A 19,513-nucleotide genomic window follows, 5' to 3' on the forward strand; every position below is an offset into this window, starting at 1 on the left:
ACATCAATGGAATAATAAAAAAGGCAACAAACAAACAAGAAAACAAAGCACCCGATAAAAAACAGCAATAAAACCAACCCACACAAACACCCACCCCTTGAATCCCCAAAGCAACCAACCAACACCAGCAGTCCACATGCAAGGAGGCAGTGCTCCTCCATTTGCCTCCTTGATTATTACCAGGTGTTTGCAGTGACAGGCTGAGAGACAAGACAGCAATGTCTTTGGATGTTTAGGTGCCCAACCAGCAAGTCTCTGCTGAGCATATACAAAAAGATTTTCCTGGGCTAGACCTGGGACATTTCATGTTCACTCAATTCATTGAAAGGAAAAATAATAAGCAATTCTCAAATCTTTGAATTGGGCCAGCTTCTCCCCTAAAGCCTTTACTCTCCTAATGCATTTTAGTACTAAAATTTCTCTATAGAATTGCTGTTAACATGCACATTTTCAACATGTGGTAAAAAAAAAAAGGTCAAGAAGGTTCCCAGCCTTGGCTTGACATCTTTGAACTCTTAAGCCATTTAAAAAACCTAAACCAAAATATGGACTCAGGATTTTTTGTATAATTGACCTTTACTGACTCTGTCAAGTATCCCTGTATCTACCACAGTTAGCAAACAGTGTCCAAAGCATGACATACTTTAAAACCAGTAATCATATCATTAAAATTGAGTGTTTCTCTGGATTTTTTTCGGCTGATTGAGGTTTTTGTTTGGGGTTTTTTTTGTTTGTTTTTCATAACTAAAATTAAAATCAGCCTTCCTGAACATTTTATTAGTCCTGCTTGTCTTTAAAAGATAGGTGGTTGTTTTCATCATCTTTCTCACATACTCAGAAGCTCTCTTGGCTTATATGCAATATTGAACCATCAACCCAGAGTCCATTCCCAAGCCCTCTAACATTTTTGTGAGCTATTTCACAACACATGAAAACAAGTGCTTCTTCTACTCAATGTATTAATCAATTAATTTAACTCTTGTGAATGATGGAATATTCCCTACCAATGGTAATACTTGAAACGAGGTCTCCAGTTGGGAGTCCGTAGAAGCGTCTGAACTGCACAAGCCAGATTGACAAACATGTAGCACATCAGAAAAAACCTGTTGAGAAAAAGGAAGAAAAAAAGAAAAAAGAGAACATTTTCTAAGTGCCGGGTTCTACACATTGGCCTCAACAACCCCATGCAGTGCTACAGGCTGGGGTCAGAGTGGCTGGAGAGCGGCCAGGCAGAAAGGGACCTAGGGGTACTGGTTGATAGTAGGCTGAACTTAACCCAGCAGTGTGCCCAGGTGGCCAAGAAGGCCAATGGCATCCTGGCCTGGATCAGGAACAGTGTGGCCAGCAGGAGCAGGGAGGTCATTCTGCCCCTGTACTCAGCACTGGCCAGGCCACACCTTGAGTCCTGTGTCCAGTTCTGGGCTCCTCAGTTTAGGAAAGATGTTGAGTTGCTGGAACGTATCCAGAGAAGGGCAGCAAAGCTGGGGAGGGGTTTGGAGCACAAGTCCTATGAGGAGAGGCTGAGGGAGCTGGGCTTGCTTAGCCTGGAGAAGAGGAGGCTCAGGAGAGACCTTATTGCTGTCTACAGCTACCTGAAGGGAGGGCTGTAGCCAGGTGGGGGTTGGTCTCTTCTCCCAGGCAGCCAGCACCAGAACAAGAGGACACAGTCTCAAGCTGTGCCATGGGAGGTTTAGGCTGGAGGTTAGGAGGAAGTTCTTCACAGAAAGAGTGATTGGCCATTGGAATGGGCTGCCCAAGGAAGTAGTGGAGGGAGAGTGAGCAAGTATATGTGTGGGGTTGAGCTGCATAACGTACAAGAGCCCATAACGTGTAAGATAAACTTCCAAGACAAAGTCAGTAAAATAAACTTCAGTTCCTACCCTGCAGAATTGCTTTGAGTGTATCCATTAGATAAATTCCTGTTATTTCAGCTGAAGTATATTTCAATGTGCAGGTTTTTAAAAGTTCAATGCTAGTAAAAATATGTTCAAGAGCTATCATAAAGAAAGGTTTTGTGCCTAGAAATTAGCTCCAGTCAAAACATTTTGTTCTGTCACATTATAGATTCATAGAAGTCATAGAATCACAGAATCAATAAGGTTGGAAAAGACCTCAAAGATCATCAAGTCCAAACTGTCATACAAAACCTCATGATTACTAGACCACGGCACCAAGTGCCACATCCAGTCCCCTCTTGAACACCTCCAGGGATGGTGACTCCACCACCTCCCCGGGCAGCACATTCCAATGGCTAACAACTCTCTGTGAAGAACTTTCTCCTCACCTCGAGCCTTATCTCCAAGATCAAATAGGAATAAATCTTATGAGAAAACAAAGTCTATCATGTCTTATTAAAAAAAAATAAAATCATTACCCAATTGAAAAATAAAGTACTGTTTAAATTAAAAACCACAAACTACCACATTGATACTTACATGGAAAGAATTGGTGCCACACTGTCCAGTGAAGCTATCAAAATTCCTATTTCACAAATACCAGCAGTGAGGAGCAAAGCCCATGTAGGTTCTCCATTTGCTTTTCCATGACCAAATACCTAGGCAAATTTGTGTCAACAGTAAGATCAGGGAAAGTTGTTCATTATACGGTTATGAAATACGTGCAGATTGTAAACTAACAGGAACCAAAAGGTAGTCATTAGTTAAGAAGGAAAAATGGAGTAATCTACACTACAAAAACTCACAAACAAAACTGCAAACCCATGCATTTACAATATGAAAATGTTTACTGAATGAGCAATGACTACATAATGTTGAAGTACTACTGCACTTGCTGTTTTAATCTGAAGTAACTTAAAATCCAGATGGTTTCTCTATGAAAAGCTAATGTAGCTGAGGGCAGTATTTTTTTGTGAGGAGAAAAAAAAAAAAAAGGACATCAGCTCAGTACTTGCAGACTTAAATATTGACCTCTGGAGAGGATTTAGGTAAGCCTATGATCCTGCAAAAAACCCTGCTAAAAATCATTTTGCATGTGGTAATCTCTTCTTGGGGATAATTCTATCCAGCTATACTGGTCAAGCAAAATGCTTCAGCTGAAGTTCCAGCTATATTTAATCTCCTCCATGCAATTATAAAGACTAAGCCCTCCCTCCCATTTTTCATAATGTCCTCCTTTCCAAATATTTTGGCTCTTCCCTCACTCTCCATATGATCTCTTTCCCTTTGCTTCCTGTAATACAGTAGTCTTCCTTCCCTTATATTAAAAAAGCCATTTTCTCTGCTCATGTTTTAAGTTTGTTTGGTTTGTTGCTTTTCTTTGGTCTTCTTAAATATGTCATACCACTTCCCCTTTACTAAGCTGCTTGGATTCCATTCCTTCATTGTCCCTGGAGCACCTATGTCACTCAAAGTGCAAGCATTTCTCAAGTCCCAGATCCGTCTTCAGACATCCTTCTTCAGATACCCTGCTTCTCCAGGATTCTCTTCTCCTCACTTCCCAAGCCATACAAAATTTTTCCTTCCAATCTTAACTCCTTTTAAATCCAACCCTGATTAAACAGAAGCATGCTCTCACCAAGTATTAAATTTTTATTTGGGATAGAGGTGAAAATTTTCATTTGCCTCTCTCAAAACAATCCAGCATACACAATTCATTGCATTATAACCCCTTCCCAGTTGAAAGTTGAATTCATCAAGATTCTGTCCCCCCACACCAGCATACTTAGTATATTCCAGTTACAGATCTAGGTCTTGCAAGTCAGGGAACATGTCACTGCTCAACTGTGAAATAAAACAGCTGCATGTTTGATATTCTTGCATATCCTCATCATCTTTCTCCAACATTGGTAGAAAAGCTGCTCCTAAACAAAGGGAAGAGCAATATAGCTTTCCAACAGACAAGCTGCCAAGGCTGTGTGGGCAGAGTAGCTCAAGACAGCAGAATCTGCAACAGGGCAGTTGCATTTTCTGCTAGCAGCAGCACTGCTGGCAGAATATACAGGCAATTGCTGTCATTTTAGCTTGTTTACTTCTTGATTCATTAACCCTTCTAGCTCTGTCTCCTGGCAGAAACAGCAGCATAAATTTCCACTGACCATTTTCTCCTTTAGCCCAAGAGAAGGGAAAGACCTAAGACAAAACATTAAGGATATATCCCTACTGAAACTAGGCTTTAGCAGACAGAGCAGGAAAGCAGCAGCAGGAGAATGGAAAAAAGTGATTAAAGACTAAGAAAAAAAGCTGGCAACAGCAGTATGACCTACTTTTAAAGAAAACCAACCCAACCCCTCCCACACACAAATGATAATCACCACCACCCCCAAAGCCACTAGCATTGTATTTTCTACTTTACTCTGCTTCTCAGCTATTCCAACCATCTCCTCTGACCCATTCCTTGTGCATTCCTTCCCCCTCTTCACAGAAGTCCTCTCCTTACTTTCTCATTCTCACATACCCTTTATGTCTTCCTTCCCCTCAGGTATCTCCCCCACAACTCAAATTCTCCAGCTAACTCATTCGTAATAGCCTTAGGCATAGCCTAGCTGAGGAATCTTCATGTCACACAATGTTGAAACTCATAACACTTTCCCCAAACTGAAGAACCAAACCAAGCTGCTGCTGTTCTATACCTAGTCCTCCCTAAAGACACTTCATAGATAACTCTGAAGAGAGTCTTAAGTTACTCACAAGGAGTAGCAGCCCATTTTTCGTATTACATACTACACCAATCTCGTATGTGAGAAAGTGACTTAGAGGTCACATCTTGCCAAAACTCTAGAAAGAAATTTAGGTAGAATAGGGAGTACTTGAGCACAACTTTTGTCACAGAACTGGGGTGTCAAAACCACAATATAAACCTCCTAGGGAGATATAAAACCAAATGCTCCAAATCATCCTTAGGACTCCCCACACAAAATGGCCTACTGTCCCAGATTCAGCCCTAGCTACCTTCAGTGTCTGGGCTGTCTGCAATTCCTTTGGGTGATAAATTGGACAACTCTGTTCCCCAAATATTAATTTACTTAGACACAATCCCGACTTTCATTCTCAAAGCTGGTTTCGGTATGTTATCATTGTGCTGTGCTGGCTACTCTTTGAAATTTCACCTCAAACTGCCAACTGCAAACTTAATCACAAAAAATCACAGCTTTGCTCTCTACACATTGAAAGTTCTATTCTATTTTCAGTTCTGAACCACTAACTTTCACATGCAAAGGTAAAAACAATTGAATTGCATTGCCCAGGCATACAGGACAAAGTTCAAACCTTGTCCTACAATGGCATGATCTATTATTGTTCACAGTTAAACCCGAGCTGCAAATCTTTTGCTCACAGTTCTACAGGAATAGCAAAAAAGTCTCTCTTGTCAAAACATTAGGCATATTTGATATAGGGTAAAGAAACAAATTAAAAATCTCACTTGAATAAATGGTACAATGCCATCTCTTGCAATGGCCTGCAGCAGGCGGGGTGCACCAGTGAGACTCTGGAGACCAGCACCACACGTTGAAAAGAATGAACCAATCACAATAACCCATGGAGAAGGCCAGGCCAGAGTACCAACCACTAGATTTCCATTAACTGCTTCTCCAAACCTTAGAGAAGGGAAGGGAGAGAGAGAAAAAAAAAAATAAACCATTAAGCATTAAAATTACTATGGCTTCGAGCACTTTTCAACAATAAAGACAATGTCACAATATGTACTATAAGATTTCCCAACCAGTGTAATACAGTATTAAACAGCTAAGTTTGTACATGTGCATGTTTTAGATCCTTGTGACTACTAGGTATTAGTTTGTAGAAGCCTGTTCTACAAGTAATATGTGTATACCCTGGGGCATAAGCAAGAGATTTGCAAACCAAAGTATTGGCCTTTCCTTTTACTAGTGTAATGCTGACATACGGACAATATAGAAACTACTAGACGCCACCACCTCAAGTTATCCATGTGCCTTTTGACTGCCTTGCTACCTGCTGCAGATTTTAAGAGAATATGGTAAGAGCAACTGAAAGGCTATAAAGAGAAATAAAATGTTTTATCTCTTCTCAGATTTGCTCTTAAACAGGGTCAAAGCCAACACAGTAATTGGGTTAGTATAATAAGCCAGTGGTGCACATGCCCAAGCTTGGAGGCATGGCTACATACTACCTTCAACAGACAGAAAAAGAAACAACCATACTCTTCAAAAATACAGAGGAAAAAACAAGCAGTATAATCCTTTCACATTTGTACTTATACAGCTGCACATTCTTAATTCAAATCCTAATGTCTGCATTTTAGTTAAACATTGGGTAGAAACAACATGAGAAGCTGAGTGACAAACGCTGAGAAGCGTACAACCTACTGTTTCCCATGGCAGATATGACAATCCAGGAGATCTACCCCCAAAAGTGTCTTTAAACCATATCAAAATTCATGCATTTTACTGTTAACGTTGCATTTCAACTAAAGAACTGGCAGCAGTAGATGCAAGAACATGGATTCAGTGCTCTTGCTACAATGCATCATGCTCCAGGGACAGATGACCTGCGCTCACAGCTTGCAAAAACACATACCACACCAAACCTCCCCCCCACCAGTAAATTTAAATATGTTGCTTTCCAACATTTGAATTTAGTAGATACTAACTCTGTGTTAATTGATCATTCAGAATTAATTATGTCTGAAGCATCAGCTTGAGTTGGTTTGTGCATTTACTTTGAAGAAAAGGAAATCAGACATTTTTCACTGATGCACTGATCATTGTAAAAGTAAAACTAATCCCTTGGCGCTTCTTTTATTAGCTTTGGTTAGCATCCGGCTTTCAAGTTATGGTTTTCCTTCTAGACTAAAGATAGTGTTTTGAAATAAGCTGTGTCAGCACCATCTCCATAACCTTCTAAACAATGGCTCAATGCCACTGCTTCATCATCAAAAGCAGTGAAAAGAAAACCAGACACCATCAAGGAAACAAACATAAGACTTGCCAATAGATTCATCTTAGCCACCTCAGCTTTTCCTAGGAGAGAAATGTATCAAAATCCAGAGATCTGGGTTCATGTCTATCTCCATTACATTTCTTACCCTTGTGCTTCATACTGTGCCTCAAATACCCTCAAGCAATTACATGGGCAAAAACTGACACAACTGCTGATCATTTAAAACACAAACAACAAAATAATGGTACATCCAATGGAAACTATATGCCTGATCCTGCACTGCAGTCTCATTCAGGAACTCTTCCTTGTCATGTAACTGTCAAAACTGTTTTCCGGTCTCTGTTCCTCAGAGGCATGTTACGTCTCCAAGAGTAATACTACTCTTTGCCCTCACCTGTCAGCTCCACAGAGAGCAGCAATGGTTTTTTATTTTGAGAACATTTATTTTGCAGCGATCTCAGTTTAACTGAGAAGACTTCCCCTCCAGTTTTAACCTAACTAGATCACACAGACATTGCCCAGAAGAGCCACTATTAAGTCCTATGAACATAACCCACTTGCTGTAAAACTAGAAATTGAACATGACTTACTTATCTCTTAATATCACACCTTCTATACAGGCACCAAACAACACTATACAGGAGAGATCTGTTATAGAGAGTGAAGGAAGAGTGAGCTATAAGTAATTATAGAGAAAGAGAAAGCACATCATTTTTCACCTAGGGATGAAATCGAAGTGCCCATGATAATAAAATGAGGTGGGTTTTGTTTTGGTGGTTCTGTGGATTTTTAGTTTTGGCGTTTTTCATTCTTCCATGCTACAACTTTAGTTTATGGTCTCTGTGACTGCATTTGATGTGCAGTTGATTTGTGAAATACTGAGGGTAACCAGGTCATACATCATGTAACAGAACAGATATTTTCTCATATATAATAAGCATTTCTGTCTTCTAGGTATTGAAGGACTATCAGTTTCTATTATTAGTTTGCTTTAAGACATTCACTGGTTATACCCAAGCTTAAGAACAAAGCAATCTGCCAGCTGAAGCAAAATGCTAAAAATCTCTACATTGCTTAATTAAACTCACCAATCATGTCTTGGAATTTGAAGCACTAGTAGAAGATATATTTTTATAAATGCAAATAAAATTTGATATTTTAATACTATTTGGGTTTCAACAAATACTGTTTTTCAGTTTAGATTTCACGCATTTTATACTCAGGCAACGCTAATAATGTTTCAATGCAAAAACTACACTGTTACACCTACAGAATGAACACCAGGAAAGAAAGGTCACAGCATAAAGGATACAAATAAAAGATGTAGTTGCAATGGCCAAAATTGTTCCAGTAGGAATAGATTTCTGAGCATCCTTAAGATCTCCAGATCTGTTTGAACCTGCCATAATACCTTCAGAGAGAACAAATTTATTTGTCATAAAACCAGTTAACACCAGCTTCATGTAAATACCTAATAGAACACACACATGGAAATTTAAGCCTAATCTAAAACATCATTACCAATAGAACAGGCTGCAAAAGTGTATTATAATCCCGCACAAATCCTCAAATTATAGCTTAGTTGTCTTCATAAGCTTATGTTACCATCCATTGTTGCCTGAATAAATTCCAGATAATTTAGTAAAGAAACAGGAAAAAAAACCCCAAAACCATGGTTTTGAAATGTACCTTCAGAATTATTTTTAAAGCTAAGAAATAGAGTAGCAAAATTTTGTGGTTAAATGTTATAAACCAACAGGATTTACCCATTTTATGCAGCATGACCAACTGCAATGTCTCCTAAATAGAGCTATAATCTATCTTATCGCTAAACTATTACTATGCATGCATTAAGATATGCAAGCAAATCAATAAAGTAAATGATAGAAATATAGAAACAAAAGAGAGAGGAGCAAGCAGGAAGCACCAAAACTTTGATGAACTTGCACATACACATCTCTCTGAATCCAACTAGAGCACAAAAATATTTTCCAGCAAATGCTGTTACTCTACATCACAATTTTCTGGTGACAGGTTGGACTTGATGATCTTTGAGATCTTTTCCAACCTTGGTGATTTGGTCTCGTAAGGAAAACCGTTTCTGGTTATTTCAGTCATACATGACCTAGCAAAACACTGAACAGCTAATCTAAACCTTAAGCTGGACAAAAAAAGTCTCTACTAGTTACAGCTGCAAGACAAATTTTGAACATTTAAACAAACCACAGGCAGTCATAGCTTGAATGCCTGAGTCACCTTAATATTCAACTGTTCTCTCATGCTTGCATCTTATTTTGATTAGACATTTAATAACACATGGAGCTTTAGTTTTCCTTTCATGAGCAGAAAGCAGCACTTAAATCCATTTCTTGTTTAAGTCCTATAACCCCCTAAAATAACCAGCTATATCTCTCCAGCACCAGAAGGTTTTAGGTACATAGGGACTTAGTGACTTATTATCAACATTCACACACTACCCCAAAAAAATGTCAGCTGTAAGTACACATCCGCACAAGAAAAACATCTACCTGTCACAGATGGGAAATAAATCCCTACAAGCATTGTGAAGTAGGTCATGATGTCTGTAAAAACATAAGGGAGTCCACTCATTTTTGTCTCTTCTGATCCAGCAACTGATGGTTGGTCTTTTTTCTCAACTATAGATCCTTTTTCTGAATAGGCACTCCATAGATTATCTACAAGGGGGGAAAAAAAACCAACAACCAAGAGTCAGTCTCAACTCTCCGTTCAAGGATTTTAAGTAGTGATAATCTTTTGAAGCTAAAATCATGATGTCTCCCCATCAAGTCAAAAACCAGCAAGTCAAAAGGAAAAATGCTTCTTATCTCCAGTACTTTTGATCTGCTGTACAGAATAACATTGGACAACAGTTCAGGACTCAGTTATTCATGGCGAAGGTATTCTACGTGGTGATAAAAACAGAGTAAGACTCCAGAAAAGAACTGATAAGCAAAAAACCAACCAAACAAAAACCAACACAAAAAACCCCACAGAAAAACCAAACAAAAAAAAAAAGCCAGACCAAAACAACCCAAAACCCCAAACAGAAACAAACAAACAAAACCCTGAAACAAGCAAAAAATGTGCAGAATGCAGCTCAGATTCCCAAACTCAGGATGGTTGCTCAGTGAAGATTGCCAGGTCAAAGAACCAGTAAAACTTTTGAAAGCTTACATTTATGGAAACACTGCTTGTGTCCCTTGACAAGATGGTGAGAACAGCCAATACTGATTCTTACTTAAAAATAAGAAAAGCTGTCGTTGAAAAAAGCTGACGGAGCTGAGGTTGCTTAGTCTAGAAGAGAGAAGGCTCAGAGAAGACCTTTTTGTGGCCAGGTGGAGGTTGGTCTCTTCTCCCAGGCACCCAGCACCAGAACAAGAGGATAGAGTCTCAAGCTGCGCCAGGGGAGGTTTAGGCTGGATGTCAGGAAGAAGTTCTATACAGAGAGAGTGATTGGCCATTGGAATGTGCTGCCCAGGGAGGTGGTGGAGTCACCATCACTGGAGGTGTTTAGGAAGAGGCTGGATGGGGTGCTTGGTGCCATGGTTTAGTTGTTTAGATGGTGTTGGGTGATGGGTTGGACTCAATCTCAAAAGTCTTTTCCAACCTGGTTAATTCTATTCTATGTGTTGAGAAACAAAGTAGACATTCTCCCTCCTCATGAGAGCCAAAGGATTTTACACCACAGAAAAGAAAACAACTCCCATGGGCTGCCAGAACAATGATCTCATAGCCAATTTCCATCATCTAGTACAACTTAAGGCAATGAAATACAATATTCTTAGTCTTCATAATAGCACGAGGTTACCTTGAGCACAGCAAGAGATTGCATTTCTGTAAATGTCCCAAGATAGAGAGTTCATTGAAACAAAGAGGAACAAAGTAATCCAGAGTTAAAACCAAAGCCATAAAAGAAAGAGTTAATTATTATTATTACTGCTATTGGGGACTTACTCTTCATGGGCATGTTTGGTCAGCTATTCGTAGAATGATTCACCATTAGTACAATAGTTATGGAAGGAGCCTAACAAATGCATACTTAACTTACACAAGTGCTCAGTAAATGGTACAAGGACTCCACACATGCTTCCTGAGATGCTCAGGCATGATATCTGAGTATTCCCAGTCACAGCTGAACAAACCTGCAAGTGCAGAGTCTGCAGCTGCAATGTCTTCACACAAACCATGACATACACCATCAGTGGAGGAAAATCCTTGAGGAATCGCCGTCAGTCAAGTTCAAGTTTACCTTAGGCATCGGAATGTGTGCTCACAATCAGCAAGCAGGACATGTGATCCACTCAATGTATTCTTAGCATTACGTGGCACTAGGACAATTGAAATGCACTGTTACACATCAGTGCTGGTTCAAAGCAACAATCATCAGCGAAAAGAACTACAGCACACACTTTGCCCAGAGTGGAAAATAATCAGCACTTAGCCTGAAACCTGCAAAAACAGTGAAAGGCCTGAGCTAACTTCGAGTTTACCTGAAATCATATTGCTAACCAAGGACTGAAACATGACAAATATGAGGCCAACTTTCTAAAGAGAGTTTCAGAGATATCAGGAAACTAAAAGCTCACAGGTAGCATCTGCACATCAACAGTTCATAGCAGTAAGAGCAACAGATAGAAACAGAAAACAGATGGGTGCTATTTTTGAGTTCTGACAAAACCAGCATCAATTCACAGGGCTTTTTCCCCCCTTGAGTTTTGAGGAACTCAGGAAGTCCCAGCATAGCTTTAGGAAAAGAAAGTTGTTGAAAGCATTCAAGTTCTTAGACAAAAACTTAAATTAAGGTGATCCACTTCATTAAGTCCACTTGCATTCCCCACATTTCTGAAAGATTCCTCACCCAAGGAATCCATAGCAACCGTAGGATAAGAAGAAAAACATCAAAACTTCTCACACAGATTAAAAAAAGGCATTTCAGAGACAGATAACAACTACTAAATGAATGTAAATGCAGTTTTAATAATTCAGGGAAACAACCAGTAAGCTTCCACAAGGGTCAGTAGCAGGATGTAACTAGGGCTCTCCAGTACACTCAAAGAGGCTGGAAAAAGAAGCTAGTAGTACGATGAGAAAGCCTAGAGGTAATACTCAGATACCCAAAGTTGTAAAAGCAAAACCCATTGCAACACACAAAAAGCCAACACACTACACTCAGGGAGTGCACAGAAGGCAATCAATGAGCTTCACTACAGGTAAGTATCGAGCAATGAGCACCAGAAAGTGTATCCCTCACAGTGAGCTTTCAGCAGACTCTAAATGGTTGTTAGAGATCTCAGCATCAATTAACAGCAGAACAGTGAAATGCACTTTTACACACCACTGCTAGTTCAAGGCAATATTAGTTATTAGCAGAAACAAAGCACATTTTCCCAAAAGAAGAAAAATGAGTTCTCAGCTGAAACATGCAAAAGCAGAAAAGCTTACACCATAGCAAAAAATTAGAACACACAGATGCCTTCTGAACATAACAAAAGTTCAGTAGAAAGGTTTCATGCTGCATTCACTGAAAATAAACATGGGGTAAACTATAAAATGCATAGAACAAGGTAAGTCACATTTCTTGGAACAAACAACTCAGCTGAAAAGAACTTCATTTCTCCTTGAAGAAACAGATTAAGTCTGAATTTGTATGCTTAAAAAAATATAGAGAAGCCTATTGCCTCATTTAGTGTGTTTTTATGTATTCATACACTTTATAATTGATATTTTAAACTGAATTAGTATGGCAGCAGAGACTTAGTTTCCTATGCAGAGCTACATATTTACATACACCAAACCTTATTTTAAGGGGAAGTAGGAGAGATATCAGAACATTGATTCTGTCCCCAGAAATAGTCTTTGTATACAGTACAATCCATCACCTGTTCAAAATGAACCCTATGACCCAGTGCAACTGCAATCTCAAGCTGCCACAACTGTACAGGAACAAACAGAAGAAAATCTGCACACTTCCTAGAACATCCTGTCCAAATGCTAGACAAGACGCTAGAAAGCCTGCTTTTCTCCACATCCACCACTAACTGGATGCATCACATAGGACAAACCACATGACTTCATTCCTCAAGGCACCCTCTATAAACTGTAAAGAGCTTCTCTTCAAGGACAGTTTGAGAATGTCCTAACAAAGAGCCCTTTTTTTTCCCCTTGATAGAACAATGGTTTTTGAAAGAGTGCTTATAAAGCTACAATGCTGCAAACTAAAGCATTAGATACTAAGCATCTAAAAACAGGTAGAAGCTTTACAGGAGTTGCTCCAGGTAGCAGTGTTGCACGCAAGCAGATTAGAGCTAAAGACGCATTGACAGACTAGGCCTGAGGAGGGAAGGGTTATACCCTCACCAGGAGCATACTGAAACCCTGGCCAGTCAGCCAGTTACTACATTACTGGGGACAAGCAGTACTCCAGGATGGGCTGCGAGCAGGTTGTGGCCAAAATCAACCTGCCGCAGGGATTTACTGCGGAGGCCAAGTCCTGCTCTCAGAATCTGCAAAACTCTGGGCTTATGGAGGAGTAAGCAGGCTATGATCAAGGTGTCCTTTCTCAGGCCTGCACAGGTTCTGTCCTGGTCAAGGTAAAGGGATGGCAGCCTGGTTGGATGAGGCCTTGAGACACCTGGTCTAGTAGATGTCCCTGCCCATGGCAGAGGGGTTGGAACTAGATAATCTTTAAAAGGTGCCTTCCAACCCAAACCATTCTATGATTACTGAACAGCTACAGGCCAAAGGAACAATGTTCAAATGATTGTGCTTTCCAACTTACCAGATAGAACTCCACTCATTATTCCTGGAATTCCTTGAATTTCTGTTACGTTATTGAGATTAAAGTAGTCATCACAGGTAGCATTAAGCGAAGGACTATCACAGAACAGGCTCCAAAGAGCTGTAGTCTTTGTTTCATTATTGCTCTCAGTAAATTTGGCACACACATCAAAGCTGCGTTTTGACAAGGTACGGTTTCCAAGCAGACAGATGCTACAAACAAAACAGATAAAACCAACCATGATCCTTCAATATAGTGTTGATCATTAAAACATTTTATCTCCACTGGACTTCTTCAGAAACTTGTTATTCCATCCATATTCTGGCCTATACTCATCCACTAAAATAGTATATAGGCTCTGCATATAAAACTATCATCAGTCATACTTAAAACAGCGATTGCACATTTCTACTTTAAGATATTAATCAGCTACTTGGCCCTCTGATTTATTACTTGGAAAATACAATCAAAACAAGCAGCTTAGCCACTGAAGAGATGGTGATTCAGTCAGTCCAAGAAAGAAGTAAAATTAAATTATACTTAATATAATGATGAGCCTGACCAAGAAAATAAACCAGCAAGATTAAGCAAGCACATCATACCCTTTTCTAGCAAATAAAGATTTGACATGGTCCTAAAAAACAGTAAAATCCAAGGGGTAGGAAATAAGCCAGGAGGGCTAAACAGCAGAATTCAAGCACATTTATGGGAATACAATTTAAAGAATCACACAGCAGGAAGCAATTTAAAGACTCGAAAATGAAAGAAAATTAGAAAACTCAGAAGAGTTTCCAAAATGCAGGTTCATAACAGGAGAGACTATGAAGAGCTAGGAACACTTCCACATGAAAGATGCTTAGGAGTTATCCTTGCCAGGCTTGCTTAAGAATGAAATATATCTAATATTTATGAAGACAACAGAAGGAAACAAAAAAAAAAAATCAAATAAAACATTTGTGTTAAGCATATAAGTCAGAGAGAACAGTACACATCTGATACCCCTGAAGCTCAGTTACAAAGCTGATAAACAGTACAAAGACAATACACTCGTTCTAATGCCATGTTGTATGTCAAACAGAACACTGTCCTATTACAATAGGCTGTTCCTGATAGCAATTAACAGTAGACTCCCTGAGTACAGGACACCAGTGTACAGCATCACATGGAAGCTGAGCAGATTTAAGAGAGCTCTGGTGATAAACCAAAACAAACATCATCTTGCCACTTGCCTTGCTCATTTTACTTCTAAATTGCTATTGATTTGTGGACCCTACAGCAGCATGTGTTCCAATTCAAACATATTCCAGCTTGATTCAAATGAGAAACTGTGAAGTAAACTATTTTAACATCCATACAATGGCACAAATCTGACAGAAGTTAGTGATGCCAACCTAACTAACCAGCTAAGTGGAAACTGGCCTTTGTGGTGACCATAATAAGAAAACTCACTTGAGCTTCTCATTTTGAGGCAGACTGGACAAAATTTATTGGAAAATGACCTATAATTTTTATTACACACAACCCCCCTCCCAAGACAATCACATATATATCCTACAAAACAGATAGCACTCCATAACAAAACTTACCAGGCTGTTCTGCTCATGTTGTAAGCATTACTATTCTTTTTCTCTCCAAATAGAAAGACTCAAAAATACAAGTCACACAATTAAAATTACACAAAAGTAGCTCTTGATGAGCCAAGAGAAACACAAGCTAAAGGTGTTGAGAAGCAACATGCTAAGTGTAACAGTAACAGCATGGCAGAAAGCCTTCACAGACAAGTGAATTTAACAGCGCAACATCTACATTTTAAGTAGAGAAAAATGGAAGTTACAAAAATTTCCTCATGATAAAGAAAGTTTGAAAGCTTTTCTTAACTGTGGTTCATAGCTACATTTCAGTAAATTTTACTTTGTTCTATTAGTTTTTGTTAAAAAAAAAAAAAAAAAAAAATCTGTTTACTACCAGCAAAAAGCACCTTCCTGTTCTTCTGCTGTTCATGGAATAGCAGCCAATAACTAAGTAACAAAACATTTTCCAGAGTACCATATCTCGTGAACGATGAAAGATTCAGACAGGCATCAACTCAGCACATAAATGCCTAAGCCACACAAAACCTACCTTTGAAGCCACTGTGCTTGTATTTTGAGGTTTACCTTAAAACAGGAGATGGTTACAACTATTCCCTTCCTCCAAATGTTTTTTGTTTGTTTGTTTTTTAACATAATCCAATCTAAAAATATTGCACTTACGGAAAGTCAGGTGGGTCAAAAGCAGTCTTAATAACTCCAGCATATATGGCAATGATGGAAAGAATCACACAGGCAAGGAAGACCAGTGCAAGTTTGTTGACATACTTTACTCCCACAAAGACTACTATGGCCATCAGAATGATAATACAAGTTCCATAAACTCTCATGTTGTTCAGCATGGCCTCTGTTTCTTCACTAACCTCTTCTGCTTTAAATATAGCAGCACTTGGAGTAATGTAGGTCTGCAAGAGATATGGCAAACTATCATACATGTAGTAACAAATGTATTCACATGAAAATTTACTTGAACTTCAAAAAAATCTAGAATTCTATTACAGTATCAGGTTCACTCCTTCACAAACCAGTTCAGCCAATGATGTGGGCATTTAGAAAAGTGTAGAGGGAAAAGGAAGGGGGGACTGGAGGATGAAGAAAAAGTAGTTTTGAGAATAAGATACTGCCTATGAGGAGAGGCTGAGGGAGCTGGGGTTGCTTAGCCTGGAGAAGAGGAGGCTCAGAGGAAACCTTATTGCCATCTACAACTACCTGAAGGGATGTTGTAGACAGGTGGGGGTTGGTCCCTTATCCCAGGCAAGCAGTACCAAAACAAGAGGACACAGTCTCAAGCTGTGCCAGGGGAAGTTTAGGCTGGATGCTAGGAAGAAGTTCTTCCCAGAAAGAGTGATTGGCCGTTGGAATGGGCTGCCCAGGGAGGTGGTAGAGTCACCATCACTGGAGGTGCTTAGGAAGAGGCTGGATGGGGTGCTTGGTGCCATGGTTTAATTGATTCGATAGTGTTGGATGATAGGTTGGACTCGATCTCAAAGGTCTTTTCCAACCTGGTTAATTCTATTCTAACCTAGCTGCTTCTCTCCCCTTTAAGAGCTTACTCTCCTCAAATGCAATCATCTGACTGACAGAAAACAAAACTACTAAGGACCTGAAGGGGTGATAGCTATTGACAAAAATTAAGAAACCTAAAAACTAGCTCAAACACATCTCAAACCAGACAAATCCATCACCAAAAAAAATTGTGATCAGCAAATTGTAGATTCATAGAATGGTTTAGGCTGGAAATGACCTTTAAAGACCATCTAGTTCCACCCCTCTGGCCACAGACAGGGACATCTTCCACTGGACAAGGTTGCTCAAAGCCTCATCCAACCTGGTACTGAACACCTTCACAACCTTCCTGGGCAACCGGTTCCAGTGTCTCACTAAAGAATTTCTAACATGCAGTCAAAATGTGCTGTCCTCAAGCTTCAGTCCATTCCCCCCTCATCCTATTAACACCAAATTAAATCTAAACACTACCTCCAAAGTCTACCTCTTGATGTGATATTCTTTTCTGCCAAATATGATGAAATATTTCCATTTTCCCCCTCCAGTTCAGTTCTATACTTTTGATTATGGAATTTTAGGTACATCTTACCAAGTTTTCCTTGTCACTCTGTAGGTGTACAGTAGCACAGGCATAATTTATAGGACAGTTGGTATTCAGAACATGTCATAAAAGAGTGCAAGATACAGTGCATCTGGTACAAATTACCAAGTGTAGAAATCAAGTAGAATTTGATAACTAAGTAAAACAAACTTACATCAAAACAGCCTTAATTTTTGTATGGCTGATCAGAGTTCCTTGAACTTTTCTAAAGTCACAGGCATGAATAAATACTGACACACTGCAGATAATAGTATCAAAACACTCTTAAAATTTTCAGAAATCACCACATGAAAATGTATTTTAGGCCAAGTGCATTCCTCAACCTCTCAAAACAGCCCAAGCACAATGAATGTTAAGAGAAACTAGTACTTACCAGTAAAATTTCAATGGTGCCAAGAATGTACATTGCTCCTGCAAAAGTTGTGCCCAAGTAGAAACAAAGTCCCACTGCTCCACCAAACTCTGGCCCTAAAGATCTTGAAATCATGTAGTAAGAGCCTCCAGCTGTGAAGTAACAAAACCAAAAAGACTCCAGCCCTTTAGAGGAAGGATAGCCATAATGCACAAAAATCTGAATCAATCAACAATCAAGCCAAGTACTGCATGCATCTCCATTGAAACATTCACACCAGAACTGTACTCAATGCCACCAAAATGAATATCCCCATGTGTATTTGCTGGGAAACAACTAAGGCAAAGTGGAAAAAAATCTGAAAGTAAATTAAGAAAAGGATATGCAGGTATAAATAGATGTGAATCAATCTTTTGTGAGCAACCTGGGGTTAGAAGCTATCAAACAATAAAATTTCAGACTAAGTTATTTGAGATAGGGACAAAATAGAATTTGTTTCACTAACATACATGCTTTTTCTTTTCTGTATATGAAACCATTACTACTTTCACTACAGGCTTTTTTTCAGTACCATTTAAAGAGTGTTAGGGAGAGACTGCATTTTCTGTTCTACTCATGTATTGACTCTGCCCCTGAATTTTTCAGTTCACCTTGCTCATTTTTCCAATATACATGCATCATCTTTAAGTCATGAGACACCCATCTCCATTTTCACTGTATCACTTCCCTTTCAACAAGGCTCCAAGATTCAAGCTGTTTGCCGCTTTACCTAGAACTTCTCCAACCCCTGTCAGGCATGTTTCTCTCTAGTTTCCTCTCTATCTTTTCTTAAATTCATATTTTCCCCACTTATGGCAACTGAGGAAGAAAGAAGAAACAAAAAGTGATTTCTTTTAAATAAAGATGCACAAGGCTTGTGCAAAAATCAGTAGAACTTTAAGCACTTAGAAAAAGATTTCTGCCAGCAGACTGGCTGCTGTTCAAACAGAAAGCAATATAACCAATTCCAGTATTTAGAAATGGAATCTAGACAAATTCAGGTGGAAAACACACACACACCCCAAATCAGCAGTCTCATGTGTAAGTTTGCACAAAAAAAATCTGCTTTGCATGAACCTCAGCCTCCATTAGTTTAAACTTTTAACATCTTTCATTCAAACAGAACCAAAAAGCTAATGACAAGTTTGCTACAGCTCACAGTTCCCAGAAGGTCTGGTCAAAACATTGTATCTCACCTTAAAAAGGTCATTTATACACCAGTTAAAAGAACATGTGGTCTTGACAAAAACATTACTTCTGGTATCTCAGACTACAGTACATTTTATCCCAGCTTTAAACTTTCATCATTTGACCATTTGCCATTAATGATAAAATTCTTCATTACCTGGAACTACACCATTTGTTGCTATTGCACTCATGGAAATTGCTGTTAGCATGGTCTGTGGAAAGATGAAACAGAGGAAACTTAAAATGCCACAAGTTTTTCAGAAAGACAAGGCAAGACAAAGGGATGCAGGGGAAACTAGATTTTTTTAAACATTCCACCACCAAAGTTGTTACAGCAACCAAAAATGATCACATCTTTGGTTAGACATATCCATGTAAACTAAGCACTCCATTTTTCCATAGAAGATTCAGTCTTATGCAGTCTAAGACAAACAGAATACAGACCACTGGATATACTTCAAATAATACACTCATTCCAATTAAAAGTGACAACCTATGTGTTATTGTTATGACAACATAATGTTCTTGTCTCTCGTTCCAAAAGATTGATTTATGGACATA

The 19,513-nt window shown here is 39.1% G+C and overlaps 1 protein-coding gene across 1 annotated transcript in view; it reads right to left on the reverse strand.

Moving 5' to 3' along the window:
* LOC104298314 (solute carrier family 12 member 7) overlaps positions 1 to 19,513 on the reverse strand; it is a 57,144-nt gene that overhangs the window by 18,031 nt on the left and 19,600 nt on the right. Inside the window, exons 5-14 of the mRNA XM_054160959.1 lie at positions 19,110 to 19,164; positions 17,747 to 17,877; positions 15,930 to 16,171; positions 13,678 to 13,889; positions 9,407 to 9,574; positions 8,191 to 8,289; positions 7,469 to 7,526; positions 5,380 to 5,554; positions 2,436 to 2,554; positions 1,005 to 1,103 (exon numbers count right to left, since the gene is read on the reverse strand). Coding sequence (XP_054016934.1) covers positions 1,005 to 1,103; positions 2,436 to 2,554; positions 5,380 to 5,554; positions 7,469 to 7,526; positions 8,191 to 8,289; positions 9,407 to 9,574; positions 13,678 to 13,889; positions 15,930 to 16,171; positions 17,747 to 17,877; positions 19,110 to 19,164 — 1,358 coding nt within the window. The remainder of the gene's footprint in view (positions 1 to 1,004; positions 1,104 to 2,435; positions 2,555 to 5,379; positions 5,555 to 7,468; positions 7,527 to 8,190; positions 8,290 to 9,406; positions 9,575 to 13,677; positions 13,890 to 15,929; positions 16,172 to 17,746; positions 17,878 to 19,109; positions 19,165 to 19,513) is intronic.

The sequence above is a fragment of the Dryobates pubescens genome, chromosome 4 (assembly GCF_014839835.1).
Source record: "Dryobates pubescens isolate bDryPub1 chromosome 4, bDryPub1.pri, whole genome shotgun sequence".
Taxonomy (NCBI): Eukaryota; Metazoa; Chordata; class Aves; order Piciformes; family Picidae; genus Dryobates; species Dryobates pubescens.